The 15,808-nt window shown below is 48.7% G+C and overlaps 1 protein-coding gene across 1 annotated transcript; it reads right to left on the reverse strand.

The window, feature by feature from the left end:
* Positions 1–6,840: 6,840 nt before the first annotated feature.
* Positions 6,841–15,231, reverse strand: Psmc4 (proteasome (prosome, macropain) 26S subunit, ATPase, 4). The gene is made up of 11 exons (NM_011874.2): positions 15,122–15,231; positions 14,243–14,341; positions 13,932–14,118; positions 12,505–12,651; positions 12,312–12,421; positions 12,125–12,218; positions 7,948–8,115; positions 7,789–7,865; positions 7,478–7,646; positions 7,240–7,295; positions 6,841–7,059 (listed from the first exon to the last, which is right to left on the reverse strand). The coding sequence occupies exons 1-11, from the start codon at positions 15,155–15,157 to the stop codon at positions 6,946–6,948; spliced, it is 1,257 nt and encodes a 418-aa protein (NP_036004.2). The 5' UTR covers positions 15,158–15,231; the 3' UTR covers positions 6,841–6,945.
* Between the last annotated feature and the right edge of the window lie 577 nt (positions 15,232–15,808).

The following is a 15,808-nucleotide window of genomic DNA, read 5'->3' on the forward strand; positions in this document are numbered from 1 at the left end:
ACTTCACTACCATCTTGATTAAAGGTGACCACATGGTATAAACCAACCAAGGAGACAACAACATGTTTCCAACATATTTTGGACTAGGAAGGATATTTGTATGATAATTGCTGTCCAGAAAACAAGTTTTGTGAAAGATAAGATTTCAAAACAATGCTTGTTTAATAAGATATTATGAAGTGGAAATTCCTGGTTTCACTGGAGTCTCAGTTGTGTGACATGATATTCTTCTGGAAACTCTCTTATCAGAGGATCTTATGTTCATGAAGACACATGAGAGGATGTTTTGCTGAAGCAGATACACGGTGTTTTCTGGAAGTTTCCTGGTGAAAGGGCATGTGACGTTTTGCTGGAGCAGATCCTTGAGAGAACATGTGATACTTGGAAAGAGAGTAAGTATAACTCAACAGACAGTGGGCAATGCTCTTGCATTGGTTCGCCTGGCAAGTCTTTGCTGAGGCTGGTCTTCACTGATGTCACTCTTGCATTGGTTCATCTTGCAACTTTTTGCTGGTCTTCATTGGGCTTCACTGATGCTAGTCTTTGCTAATGACAAAAATGAGATTGCATTAGTTCACCTTGATTTCTTCACTGATCTTCTCTTGTCTTGATTTCATAGAGAGAAATGCACCAAAGAACTTCTGGTGGTATTCCAGTTGCTTTTTGCTGCTTTCAAGGACAGAAGAGCCTCAAGGGATTTTTGTTTGTTTGTTTGTTTGATTGATTGATTGGTTGGTTGGTTTTGAGCTGCCACTGCTGATTCATGTTTGGTGTTTGGCTAGTGGACTGGACTGCTGACAATGAAGATTGGAATCACCCCAAAGAACTACTTCTAAACAGGTCCACATCCCCCATATCCTATTTGAAGTAGAAACTTATGGGTTCTTTGGAATGCCAGTTGGATGGTGCTTTGCTGGGGCAAACACGTGAAAGAACTTTTAGCTGAAGTCAACACAGGTGAAAGGCTAAGGCAGACTCATGAAGGAACTTTTCACTGAAGCAGACACAAGAGAGAAGATGTTCTGCTAAAACAAGCATGTGAAAAGACACGTAATGAAAGATTCTTTGCTAATGGCATGTGTGCATTGATCAGCCTTACATTGTGCAGTTGAGCTGCATTTGTCAGGACTCCTTAGAGAGAAACATGCCAGAAAACTTCTGGTGGTGTGCTGCTGTTTCTTGCCACTTCTGTGGACTCAACAATAAAAGAACTTCCTGGGGAATCACCATCCCTGACTCAAGCTGTACTACAAAGCTATAGTGATGAAAACAAACAAACAAACAAACAAACAAACAAACAACTGCATGGTATTGGTAGAGAAACAGACAAGTTGATCAATGGATTAGAATCGAAGAACCAGAAGTAAACCCACACACTTATGGACACTTGACCTTTGACAAGCCAAAAACATACTGTGGGAAAAAGAAAGCATCTTCAATAAATGGCGCTGGTATAACTGGCTAGGAGAATGAAAATAAATCCACATTTATCTCCTTGCACAAAGCTCAAGTCTAAGTGGATCAAGGACCTCAACATAAAACCAGATACACTGAAACTAACAGAAGAGACAGTGGGAAAGAGCCTTGAACTCATTGGCATAGGGGGAAATTTTCTAAACAGAACTCCAATGGCTCAGGCTCTAAGACTAACAATCAAAAATGAGACCCCATGAAGCTGAAAAGCTTCTGTAAAGCAAAGGACACTGTCAATAGGACACTGCCAATAGGACACTGTCAACAGGGCAAAACAGCAACCTACAGACTGAGAAAAGATCCTTAGCAACCCTACATCTGATAGAGGGCTTATATCCTCTATTTACAAAGAACTCAAGAAGTTAGACTCCAAAAAACCCCAAATAACCCAATTAAAAATGGGGTACAGAACTAAACAGAGAATTCTCAACAGAGGAATCTCTAATGGCTGAGAAGCACTTAAATAAATCTTCAACATCCTTAATCATCAGGGAAATACAAATCAAAAGGACCCTGAGATTCCACTTGACACCAGTCAGAATGGCTAAGATCAAAAACTCAAGTGACAGCAGATGCTGGCAAGGATGTGGAGAAAGAGGAACACTGCTCCATTACTGGTGGGATTGCAAGCTGATAAAACCATTCTGGAAATGAATCTGGCAGTTCCTCAGAAAATTGGAAACAGTTCTACCTAAAGACCCAGCTATACCACTCTTGGGCATATACCCAAAAGATGCCCCACCATACCACAAGGACACGTCCTCCACCACATTCATAGCAGTCTTATTTGTAATAGCCAGAAGTTGGAAAAAACCCAGATGTCCCTCAACCAAAGAATGTTTACAGAAAATGTGATACATTTATACAATGGAATATTATTCAGCTACTTAAAATGAGGACATCATGAATTTTGCAGGTAAATGGATGAAACTAGAAAATATCACCCTGAGTGTGGTAATTCAGACCCAAAAGGACATGCATGGTATGTACTCACTGATAAGTGGCTATTAGCCAAAAAGTACAGAATACCTAGGACACAACCTGCAGAGCATAAGAAGTATAATAAGTAGAAAGGCCCAAGTGAGGATGTTTTAATTCCACTTAGAAGGGGGAAGGAAATAATCACAGAGGCAGAGGGACAGAGGAACCTGGGTGGGAGAGGGGAGGAGGGGAAAATTGGGAACAGGATCAGGTATGGAGGGGGTAGGAGAGAAACCAAGAGAATGAATGGGGATAAGCAGCCTCAGGGGTGGGAGGACACTCTAGAATGTACCAGAGACCCAGGAGGTGAGAGACTCTAAGGACTCACTCAGTGGGGGTGACCTTAGGCAAAATCCCCAATTAGGGAGAGGGAACTCAGAGTACCTCCAGTAGATAGAGAGGGCCTCGAGCGGAGGGACAGGGCTACTAACGCATAGTCAGATTTGCTGACCGAGAACTGTTCCTGTCTAAAAGAACTGCTGGGACAAAAATGGATAGGAGACTGAAGGAAAGGCAGTCCAATGACAGGCCCAACTTGGGATCCATCTCATGGGAGGGCACCAAAGCCTGACACTATTACAGATGCTATGAAGTGCTTACAGACAGGAGCCTGGCATAGCTGTCCCCTTGAGAGGCCCTACCAGCAGCTGAGACAGAAGCAGCTACTTATACACAACCATTGAACTGAAGTCGGGGATTCCTATGGTTGAATTAGGGGAAGGACTGAAGAAACTGAAGGGGAGGGCTACCCCATAGGAAGACCAGCAGTCTCAACTTACCCAGACCCCAGGGAGCTCCCAGAGACTGAGCCGCTAACCAGGAGCATACATGGGCCAGTCTGAGGCCCCTGGCACAAATATAGCAGAGGTCTGCCTGACCAGGTCTTAGTGTAAGTGGGAGACTTGAGACCCCAGGGAAGGAGGGAGGCCTGGTGGTGTGGGGGAGAACACCCTCTCAGAGGCAAGGTGGAGGAGGAATGGGATGAGGAACTACGGGAGGAGACCAAGAGGCAGGGAGCAACAAAAGGAATGCAAATAAATTAGAAAAAACGGAAAGAAAAGAAAAAGCATGTATCCGTGGCAGGTCCAGAGGACAGCCAGCTTAGTCTCTAGCTCTGCATTCTGAAGCTGGCCTGGCTTCTGCTTGATGTTTCCCTGCTCAGCAGGGAACAACCTCACTGGGACCTTGTATACCACCACATTAAGTGTATGCATCTTGCGATTCCAAAGAAAAAGGGCAATGTTGAGGGAAGATTAGTTGTGAGGGAAAGTCTAAGGGATGATGCAGTTCTCGGGAGAGGGAGCAGCACGTTCCAGATGAAAATTCTTGTTTTATCTCTCCTCTTCCCTCAAGGGAGACTGTGTTTGAGTAGTCTTGGGATGGTTGTAGTAAGGTGTGTGTCATCGTGGCATGTCCTCTGCTCTGTGTAAACTTAATAGTGACATCATCACGTTGGTGTTTATTACTCTATGATTAACAGAATCGTCTTTACTTAGCAGCATGCACACTGCCACTTCACCTGACATGTGCTGATAGGAAATAGAAGAAATGTTACTAAAGAATACATGAAAACTGCCACAGGCTCCCAGACCCTAGTTCAACAGACTCCATGATGCTACTCAGGCCATAAAATGTAACACACAGACAGCACATCTGTCAAAATGGAAACAAAGACTTAATCCATCAAATCCATAGTTCTGGGAAAGTCTCTAAATGTACAAACCTTGCTTTTTGGCTTCTACAGTTCGGCTTCAGGCTAACTGCTCTTATTAACTCAAGTATGTCAATCCAGGATATGGCTATTGCGCTTAAAGGGTCACCTTGAGAAAGCCTCGGGGCTATACTGGGATCCCAAAATAAAGTGTAGTCAAAAGCTGGCTAGTAGACTTTCTGTTGGTTTAAACCTGAGTCCCAGTGTTCTCTGGTGAACCTGTGTAGGACGCCCAAACACATAGAATTGTATACCAAGGTCACTGTTGATTAGGAGTTTGGGTCCTTTTACTTACATGAAATGGTATCTCTGTGAAGCATCAAGTGAACTCAAAGAAGAAAAAATTAAAACCAGGTTCACCATTTCAGAGATGTCCCCAATTCAGGATAAGTGGCCAGGGAAGATTGAGTTTGAACACTAGAGTGCATTCTATCTGAATTATTTTTCAGGTCCATTCCCAATCTCCATCAAGTAAAAGCCCTCTGCACCACTAGCTTGTAAAACCGTGTGGTTAACACATCTGTAATCCACTGACACTGACCCCAGGAGTGTACAGCCATTAGGACAATGAAGACCTTAAGAACTAGATTACTTGGTTGGTTGTCTTTGGCAACAGAGACAGAGTCTGACTCAGTCCCTCTAGTGCACCAGGGGGCCATACCAAGCAAGCAGCTCTCAGCAGCAAAATCAACCATGGTGCTTGCAACCCTGTTGAGGGCAATCAGGGCCAGAGAGGGTTGCTACAAAAGCCCTGGGTTCTGGAAAGCTGTGGGTGCTCTCTCTGTCCCCTACCAAGAGCTCCATGCTGGTTATGCTGGCCTCCTCTCGCTATTGTTGGGACTTGGGTTGTGCCCATTTTACTTGATGCTTCAAGCTACACAGCTATGGGAAACGGACAAGATGTTCTGTAAAGCTTGTGGCAATACCCCCATGCCCTTACCTTGGGATGGTACCTGTTTCCTGGCTCCTCTGGAAAGGGAACATTCCGCATTGCCTTTCTGCTCAGGTTCATTTCCTTGGCTCTGCTAAGCAAGTGCTCGATCAGCCACCAGTTCTACCTCACCTGTAGTTCACCCCTGACTCTTTGATTCACTTACATGTGGTCTGGGGGCAGGTGTGGGGGTGTCTTTTGTTATCCTGCCAACTGTGGAAAGGGCCTCCTTCCCTTCAAGGACCTGATATTCTCCAACTATTTTCCCTGATATTTGCTTTCTTAAAATTTATTCTTAGGCCAGGCAGTGGTGGCACATGCCTTTAATCCCAGCACTTGGGAGGCAGAGGCAGGGGGATTTCTGAGTTTGAGGCCAGCCTGGTCTACAGAGTGAGTTTCAGGACAATAGCAAGCGCTCTTAACCACCTGGCCATCTGTCCAGCCCCTTCTCTTCTGTTCTTTATTGCAGGATCCCATTGTTCTTTGAAACACATACTAAGTTTTGAAACAACACCCAAATATTCAAGTATGTATAGGGGATGGTGGATGCCGTTATCAATCTGCACTCCCTGACAGCTCTATACTCCAGGCTGGAGGGGACGAGAGAGAAAGTAACAGTCAAAAGCAGTGGCCCTCTACCTGTCACTTCTTTGGAGATGAATGACCCTTTCGCAGGGATCACCTCTGAGCAGTGGGACATACAGGTATTTAATTCTCATTCACAGCCAGAAAAATTAGCACTATGAAGTAGCAATAAAACCAATTTTATGGTTGGGGGCACCACAACATGAGGAATTGTATTAAAGGGTCGCAGCATCAGGAAGGTCGAGAACCACTGTTCTAAACCATGCCAGCTTTCTCCAAGCAGAACATGGACAGGCCCTAGAGGATGGCATAGAGATTCCTTCCTGACGTGGGTGAGTGGGAGCAGGCTGGGTAGCTATGGAGAGGGAGAAAGATCTAAACAGGATTAAGGGAAACTGGGATCTGGCCTTAGTCTTCAGAACCCTGCAGGGGCAAGCAGCCAGCTAGGGTTAACAGGAGGGCAGGCAGGGGTCAGACCAAAGCCTCAAAAGCACATTAAACTCTAGTTAATACTTGAGAAGGTGACAGAGAAGTGCAGGACACACAGCTTCTGCAGACAGATAACCAAGGATGCACCACATCCAGGGAGGGTGGGCAAAGCGTAACCGAAACAGAACCCTGGAGACAGCAAGACAAACTGAGCGCAAACCTTCAAGTAAGGTGGAAGACATTTTGCCAAGTTACAAGTGACTCAGAAAGTCTCCCTTGCCAGAGTTTAGTCTTCATACACAGGGTAACACACCCAACAGACTCAGTGTGCCCAGGCATTGAAGAGTGTATCTCGGGAACATTAAGTGTATCTTAATGGGCAGACAGACATGTGCACTGGGGTTTAACTGTTTCCTTGGCAACCAAATACACCTGTGCTTTCTGACACTGCTGTGTACAAGAGCCTGAGGGGTTACCTCTGCCCCTGGCCCTTGTGCATATCAGGAGCAGAAGCTACTGAAAACCCAAATGATCTTCTTGTAGAAATGACAGAGGGGCTTCAGTCAGTGGCCACGGCTTTGGCTGAGGTTCATTTTCTAAAATCTTCGAAGCCATTTGGTTCATATTCTTTGCTCTTCTCCCAGGCTGCAATCCCTTGTCAGGAGACAAGGAGGGACCCAGAGGATCCTATTCAAGGTCCATATTCCCTAAAGGAGTTAAACACCTAAGAAGAAATTAAATAGATCCAATCACGTCCATTTATTGACTAAACCAATCCTGGGTAAAGAGAAAACTAGCCTTTGGGACAGGTGCCTGGGGAAGTGTGGGGAGGAGGTCACTTGTAAAATTCATGTTCCTGTTCATCTTTCTTGATCACGGTCTTGTATGCTTTCTCGAAGTCCTTGGCCAGGACAATGTAGCGGTTCTCACGGACAGCCAACATTCCACTCTAGGAAGGGATGGGAATGAAAACTGTATGTTAAGTACCGTCCTCCCAACCCCCTAAACCCCATGACAGTGAAGGAAGAGAAATATGAGACTCAAGAATCTAGGGAGGCAACAAGGGGAGACTGGAAAAGAGGACATACCTTCAAACACCCCCACTCAGGTCAAAGAGACTATCACTCACCTCCTGACAGATGGAGTTGATATCGGCTCCTGAAATCTTATCTGGACGGGCCACATCTATAGCAGCTGAGTTAAAGAAACCTGTCCTCATATGATGGGGTCAATTCTTGAAATGGACGCTGTCCTGGTCATCACCCCCTTTCCCTGGACCTTTCCCTGTCCTCCCCAAATGGTGGTGGTCATGAAGACCCAACCTTCATTTCCTGCTGGGTTCCCCTCTCACTTCCAAAGAAGGATACAGTCTTCCAGGTCGACCTCCTCAGAGAGGTTCATTTTGCTGGTGATGGTGGAGAAAATCAACCTCTTCTGGCGACGGTCAGGGAGTGGGAATTCAATTTTTCGGTCCAGGCGTCCTGGCCGCAGTAGAGCTGGATCCAAGGTGTCTGCTCTGTTTGTGGCCATGATTACCTGGCACAGGGAGGAACCAGCTTAGGCTTCTGCCATTCCTACATCTTCTTTTCCTGTCGTGACATCTGGCCTCCATGAGCCATCCCCTGTCTTTCTCCAGTCCTTAGGCCATACCACCCCTTGCCAATCCTGAGCCCTAAACCTTCACATTGACGTTCTGGTCAAATCCATCCATTTGATTCAGTAGTTCCAGCAGGATCCTCTGAACCTCCCTGTCAGCTAAGAGTAAGAAACATGGTCAGTTCAGAACACATCCTTGGACAAGCCTGCACAAGATCCAGGCCATTTGGGCACTACTCACCTCCTGTCTGGGCATCGAATCTCTTGGTGGCAATGGCATCAATTTCATCTATGAAGATGATGGCAGGTGCATTCTCCTTAGCTAGGCGGAACACATCCCGGACCATCCGGGGGCCCTCACCCAGGTACTTCTGAACAAACTCCGAGCCCACCACACGGATAAATGCAGCTGAGGGCAGAATGACAAGGATTTTAGAATGGGGGGTTGTCCTCCTCTGGGGTCCTTTGTGCTTTACCTGCCTCTGGGAATTCCTGAAAATGTCCCTTTCTTGGCTAACTCCCCGTAGAAGCTGCCTAAGGCACAGGGCTGGGTCCCCACATCCAGCCACCGCTCATGCCTCACAATGACAGATAAGCCCCAATCAAACCCTACAGGTACATGTGGGGGGTGGGCTTTTTAAAAGAATCAGAATATTAAATACAAAACAAAAATTAAAAGCACACATTTCTAGAACACATGCAGAATCAGTTAACAAAACAGAAATGTCCAGAGACTAAGATTACCTGACCAACAGATAATCTTAAATTCATGTTTGCTCTTTGAGCCATACTTGCTTGTTTGTTTGTTTGTTTGTTTGTTTGTTTGAGAAAGGACCTTGATACACAGCTCAGCCTTGCCTGGGGTTATGTATGTAGCCAGGCTGGCCTTGAATTTGTAATTCTCCTGTTGCAAGCTCTGCAGGGCTGGGATTAAACACATTTGCCCAGCTCTGAACCACTTCCCCAGCCTTGGAAGAACCAAAGGCTCTAAGGCTCTCTTCTCACATAACTGAGAGCTGGCAGCCAGGCTGAACCAGGTTTGCTCTGGGCCCTGACTGCACTTGTTCCCTAATAGGTGACCAGCTGCATGCCATGTGTAATATACTCCTGGGACTCCTTCCTGCCACCAGAGCAAGGAGACATAACTCGTACACACAGGCCAAGTAGGATCTGAGCAAGGCTGCAGGCTGTGGCCCAACAACCCCTCAGGCCACTTCGCAACTGGCTGAAGGTATGAAGACGTACTCACCCACCCACTTCCCTGCATCACCTCAGGGCTCCCACACACCGTAAGCTCACGACTGCTGACTCTGTCCTAGACACATCTCACCACATTCCCCCTGCCCACAGGAAACCCATCTCTAGAGTGGCCTTCACTCACTCACCTCATTCCTGTCCTTCCTCACCCTCCCAGCCTCCTGTCTCTCTTTTAGACTGGTCAGTGTCTGCCATTCCTCCACCATGAACACTCCCCTGCTTAGTCACTCACTCTCAGTGGCCATCGAGTCAAGGAGACAGAATCCCGTCTCCACCAGGACTTTCCTTCTTCAAGGAGACAACTCAGGGACTTTCCCATTGCTCTACCCCTGGCCCCTCTTCCACTGAAAAAGCCTTTTCCAGATTCACGCAGAATAGAAGAGCCCCTCACTTTCTGTCTGCTCTTGGCCACACTCACCTGCTGGACTGAAACCTGGGCAGAACAAGGACGCTAATGAACCGCTAGTGAATTTCAAAACTGTCTATTCTCCAGCTCAGAGCACCTTAGCAATGTCAACGTCCTGCCTTTCTAACTGCTCTGTGACTCTAGAGGACATGAAGTAACATGGCAGATTTCCTGAATCCCAGATGTAACACAGAGCTTTATGACTTTATTATTACTTTTTTCAATAGTCAGCAAGAAATGTACCCTCTGTACCAAGTGTATGGCTTACACATCCCCGCGTCTCACTGAGCTCAAGGAAATCAGTGGAGCATCAAGGGCCAGCAGTTTGGGGGTCAGAGGTCTTGGCATCAAATCCTAGCACTACAGCTGGTCAGCTGGTGACCTTGAACAAGTTGTAAGCCTGCTTTCTTATGTGACACATTTCTTTTTCACAGGGCTGCAGCAGGCAGCAATACCAAAGCTACTCCTATTAAACAGCATAGACGGGATTCAGTGCATCACCACAGGAATGCCACCCCAGGGCTAGCCGTTATGGAGAAAGGCCAGAGGACAGAAGAGATGATGCCAAATTCTCCTCAGCTGCCCTAGGTCTTTAACACAGCCCAGGAACCAGCCTGCAGTCTCCCATACAACAGTCTTGCATTTCCACAGGCGGTGTTTAAATCATCCATGGACGCTGCCCCCTCCATCTGCCTTTTCAACGTCACCTAAGCCTAAGTTGCCACCACAGAGACCTCTGAGCCCTCAGGTGACTGCTCGGCTCCGTCCTCCTTGTCAGGGCGGTACCGTCCCTCACCCTCCCGTCTAAGCTCCATCTCCCACCTCTCCACATCTCCCATCTACCGCCTCTCTTCCTGCTTGGATCACCAACTTTTCCAGGCAACTAGCTCCCTCCCTAAGGCAGCTGTAACAGTAAAATCTTCCCTTTGCAGATATCTCCCCACCCCTATTTGTCCTCGAGGACGCAGGCCCCAGGAATGGACATTTGCTTGTTGCAGTGTCTCAGAACTAGAGCCGGTGACACATGGCACAGGGCAGACACTCAGCAAATGTGGTCCAATGCCAACTTCTGAAAGGCGGGTGCGACTTCCCAAGAAGAGCAGAACGTTACAGATGTCTAGCTAGCACTGTGACCCACATTTACCACTGCTATTACCATTCTTATTTCACTTTTTAAAACCCTGGCTTATACATAAAGATGAACTGAAGAGGACACACACTGTTGACTTCTGAATCTCACTCAGAGCTCACATCAAAGGACAGTGCCTCGGTGTTTCATGTTTCTGGCTGAGTGTTCCCTGGTCGTGAGATCTCAGTGTGTCCCAGAGTGCAGCCACTGTTCACGTTCCTCAGTTCATCCCTCTACCCCATGAAGCCAACAAGGACGCCAGGGCCCAAACCAGGAACTGACAACTGCTCTTCAATGCCCACCTCCTGCCAACCACACCCAGTTCACTGGCAAATCTCAGCGACACCAGACCCTTAGTCATCCATCCCTAAGCACACAGCATGAGGCAAATATCGGGGGGGTCCCCAAACCACGTTTTCTGATTGGCTTTCAGGTTTCTTTTAGACTAAAACTATTTTAGTCTATTTCTAATCGGGCACCTTACCATCTTTCCAGACTCATCCCTTTGTGCTGCCAAACGTAGCTTGCACAGCCACTCACCAGGACAAAACCACAAGTATGAGTTTGCTCTAGCGGCATCTGCAGCCTACCCATGAGTCTGCACATGAGTTCCTCTCAGCCGCTGGGCCTCTGCACAAGTGTATTTCCTGACCTAAATTCCCACTCCCAATCTCTGTGCCTGACAGCTCCTTACCCCCAGCTTCTGGAAACCCCTTCCTGAGAAGTCTATGCAGGATTGACAGCACAGCCAGGACATGCTTGCTCACCGTCCACCCCGACTCCCTAGAGTACTCTCTCTATGGACCACTCTCGCCCTGACCTTACCTCTAACCACTCGCCCCTGTGGCTTCTGCCCAGCAAGCCAGGTGATAGTCACCAAGTCTGAACCCACCATAGAAACACTGCATCGCTTTTCTAACTCGTCATCATCCTATGGAATCAGGGTGGGATGTTTGTTTATTGGCTTGGTTTTTGCTTGTCTGGAGAAGGGTCTCACTAGGTAACCCAGAATAACCTTAAATGTTTATCTTAATGCCACAGTCTCCTGAGTTAAGATTAAGAATATTTGCCAGAAGCCGGGCAGTGGTGGCGCACACCTTTAATCCCAGCACTTGGGAGGCAGAGGCAGGCGGATTTCTGAGTTTAAGGCCAACCTGGTCTACAGAGTGAGTTCCAGGACAGCCAGAGCTAAACAGAGAAACCCTGTCTCGAACCCCACCCCCGAATCCCCCAAAAAGAATATTTGCCAGAATGTCCAGATGGGCTTTTTAAATTTTATTTCACCTAAGACAGGGTCTCACTATCTAGCATTGGCCAGCCAAGAACTGCCCATACAGACCAGGCTGGCCTTGAACTCACAGCAACTCACCTACTTCTATCTCCTGGGCACTGGGATTCTAGGTATATGAGACCACACCTGGCTCCTTAGTTTCCACTTTTGAGAAACCCAGGGCACAGTGAGGCGTAATCACCTGCCGGGGACTGCATATCCTGTAAAGGACTGCCACCTGGGCTATGGTCCCAGAGCCTCTATTTACAGACACTACCCTTATGTCATTCCTTACGGAACCCAAGGAAGCAGGAAACAAGGCAGGAAGAGCATGGGGGAGGCCGTGAGAGGCTCACCTGTCGTGTGATGTGCCACAGCCTTTGCTAACATTGTCTTTCCACAGCCAGGAGGGCCATACATGAGGACACCTCGGGGAGGATCGATGCCAATCTAAAAGAGACGGGAAAAGGATGAGCCAAGGGATTATGTCACCAACCCTAGGCCCAGAGACCTCTCCCTGCCCTGCCGCCTCGTCCTCCTCACCTGCTTGTACAGCTCGAAGTGTGTAAGCGGGAGTTCCACAGCCTCCCTCACCTCCTGCTTCTGGATGTCCATGCCTCCGATATCGGCATACATCACATCTGGCTTCTGGTCTGGTGGGAGAGTGGAGCTAGGGCTTGCGGCTCAGCCCCCAGGGTCCCCGTGGGACTCCCAGGGCCCCGGGTGCCCCCCTCACCTGAGGTGAGCATCATGATGCTGCTGTCGGCCTCGGGAGGCAGCACGTCCACCAGGGCATTGCTGTGCTTGTGCAGGGCCACCGAGGCGTTGGGCTTGAGCAGCTCCCGGTCGATGGTACTCAGGATGCGCACATAATAGTTAGAGCCTTTGGGAGCAGACAGGAAGGAAGACGAAGTGAAATGCCAGAGACTTGACGTCACTCCTTCCCCGTTTCCCTCTACACACAGCTGGCACTTTCCACGTTTCCCACGTCTGGCCCTAGGTCATCCCCTCTTAGCCCCCATGCTCATCCTAATGACTTCCCTGCTGGTCTTCAGCCCTGCTTCCTTCTTGAGGTCCAGCTCTGTGCATCTCACATGTGGTCTCCTGGATGGCCCTGGGAATCTTTCAATGTGTTCCCAGCACAGTCCTGGTGTTCTCCACTCAACTGTGCTGTCCCCGAGTTGCCAGCCAGAGGACTAAGCCTCGTTCTGGCCCCCTCAGTCACTCACTCTCTCTACCCCACCTCCCTCTGCTCTCACCTAGCCCACCACCAAACCCTGCCCTCATTTGGAACTATCCCCTGCCTAAGTCTCCATATAAATTCCTGGTCAGCAGCCTCCATCTCCTTTCTCCAATCTACTCTCTACAGCAAGACTTGTGAGTGCAGCGGCCACCCAGACATCTTCCACAGCCTCAGCTCCCCACTGTCTGCCTCCAAATCCACCCCTCCAATCACACCACTATCTCAGGGAGCCCCACCGTCTTAAGTCTCACTTTCAAAGACACAGCCTTCATCTTGGATATTACTCTCCCTTCACTTCCTCAAAGCCCACCTGTCCAATCCCACATGGTTACACGACTTTATCTAGAGCCTTTATAAACACACGGCTCAGTCGAGCAGCAGGAAAAGACAGGTAAGACACCAGAATCGTCAGCTACTGTAAGAGCAGGGTATGGATTTATGTCACTAGCATCTGTTGTATGCTGAGTCCTCAACAGAGCCAAACGTCTTTACACACAACCGATGCTTCCAGACAGCAGCTCCATATCCAGCAGCAGTTGTGGCGTTAACTCAGGCGAGGGAAGTGACCACCAGTTTGTTCAACTCAAACAGACTAGAACCACAAACATCAAAGGTACTCCAACCCACATGGTAAATTTCTTCTTGTTTGGAGACAGGGTTTCTGTATGTACTCCGGGAAACATACTAGGTAGACCAGGCTGACCTCAAACACACAAAGATCCTCTTGTCCCTCCGCCTCCTCAAGTGCTGAGGTTAAAGGCGTACACCATCACACTTGGATGGTGAAACTACACGCACACACGTGAATTGAGAGGCAGAAAGAGACATTCAGAAAATAAAGTATGTATCCACTTCTGGATCGGTCAGTACTCTGGCCATTCTATCACCCTGCCTTGCTCCCAGCCTGCCTCACCACTCACCTGTGGTGGAGCCCACGATGGCTGTGTTCTGATCCACAGCTTCCAAGAACTGACCGATGACCAAGGGGATGCTCTGGATCCGCTTCACCTCCTCCTGGGCGTGGAGGAATTCCTTCTTCAGGTTCTTCTGCTCGTCCTTGATATACTCCTCCTGCACTTCCAGGAACTCCAGCTCCTGCTGCAGCTTCTGCACGCACAGGGAGGGCAAAGGGTTGGCTGCAGCCTTGCCGTACCACAGTGGGAGGTGGGGGGGGGGGCGTATGTGATGGGGGATGGGAGGTATGCAGGAGCCAGCTTAGGGTTGAACACACCTTGTAGCGGCTGTACAGGTCCTCCAGGTCTTCAGGTTCGGGTCCCAGAAAGGACAGGCCGGTCTGCGGCCGAGACACGGACAGTGCTGGAATCTCATCCTGTAGACGGTAAAGACAACTTGGTGTTGGAAGCAGAGAATCATCTCGTGAAATCAGCGAAAGCGTTCTTCCTATTTCGCCACCAAGTCACCTATGTCTCCAGTACCTGACATCATTCACTATCTCTCAATAGATACAGGAGCTGCTCAGTCCCCTATGTAGATTGCTAATAGTAGGCCCCTTAAACAAAACTCATCATGAAAGTTTTGCAGCAGCTCCATACCGAACCTTAGCATCCCAGTCCCCTCAAGAGGTTCTAAAAGTCCCATGGATTTTAAAGTCAGAGTCACATTCAGAGTCTCATTACCCAGTTCTTCCCCTCCCCCCCCCAAAAGCTTTCATGTCAGATTCCCAACTCACGTTAAAGCCAAAGGTCACTCAGCCAAACCACAACCAATACTTAACGCCTCACCGTTCACGTCCCAAGCACAGTGAGTCCACTGGTCCCTTGGCCACGAACATACCTAGGCCACGGGGCCCCCATACATCATCCTCCACCTGGTCCAGACCCCAAACCGAAAAGCTAGTAAGCACAGCTCTCCAGGCCTCGCAACCGTTCTGTCTGAAAAGTCTTTAAGTTCAACGCCACTTTCCTCCCGCTCTGCTTTTCTGAGCTTTGCCGCCCTCCTGACAACATGACTACCCCGCCAGGCCCCGGGACCACCCAAAGCTCGACACCGAGGCCTCTGAAACCACCCAGCCCAGAGCTGGGATCCTGAGAACCCCTCAGCACCCCACTCATGTCCAGCTCCCGCTAAGAAACCCAGATCCCCACTGCACCTGAATCTTTTCCACCAAAATGCCTATCTCCTCCATAGTGACCAAGCCGGCCTCAGTGCAGCCCGGCCAGTCACGGCTTCCGCTGACGCCAACGGAAGTCCTTCACATAGAGCATCTTGGGAAACGTAGTTTTTAAGGTACCGCTGCGGGTTGACCTGACGGGCCGGATAACAGGAAGGGCGGGAAACTCTTAGCCCTGGGCTCCGCCCCCAAGATGGGTTCCTGCGCTCTGCGCTCCAGGCGCGCGCGCGCGGACCCGCAAGGATGTTGCGCGTGCGCAGTAACTCTTGTTCTGGCGCCATCCTGCTTCGCGGCCCGTCGCGCGTTGTGAAGGTTTCTCCAGTAGATGGCGCGGCCGAGTTGCTCTTGAAGAAAAGTCTCCAGAGGATTGATTGATTGATTTTAATATTATCCACTTTTTTACTTTCTTGTCTTTACAAAGCCAGCCCCGAACTGAGAATATGAAGATTAATCAAGTCCTGTCCTAACTTGTTAAAAACTCCAGAGCTTTGTTAGAAGGAATTCGCAGACATAACTAAGTATAAGAAACGAGAGGCACTAAAGAAGCCTTTAGTTCCACAGAAGAATCTCTTGACCTTCTCTGGCCGCCACCTGAAGAGAGAAGCAGAGGTCACAGAACGGCGAGGAGCCAATCAGATCGTACCAAAGCTGGAGAAACCGAGGCAG

The sequence above is a fragment of the Mus musculus genome, chromosome 7 (genome assembly GCF_000001635.26).
Source record: "Mus musculus strain C57BL/6J chromosome 7, GRCm38.p6 C57BL/6J".
NCBI lineage: Eukaryota > Metazoa > Chordata > Mammalia > Rodentia > Muridae > Mus > Mus musculus.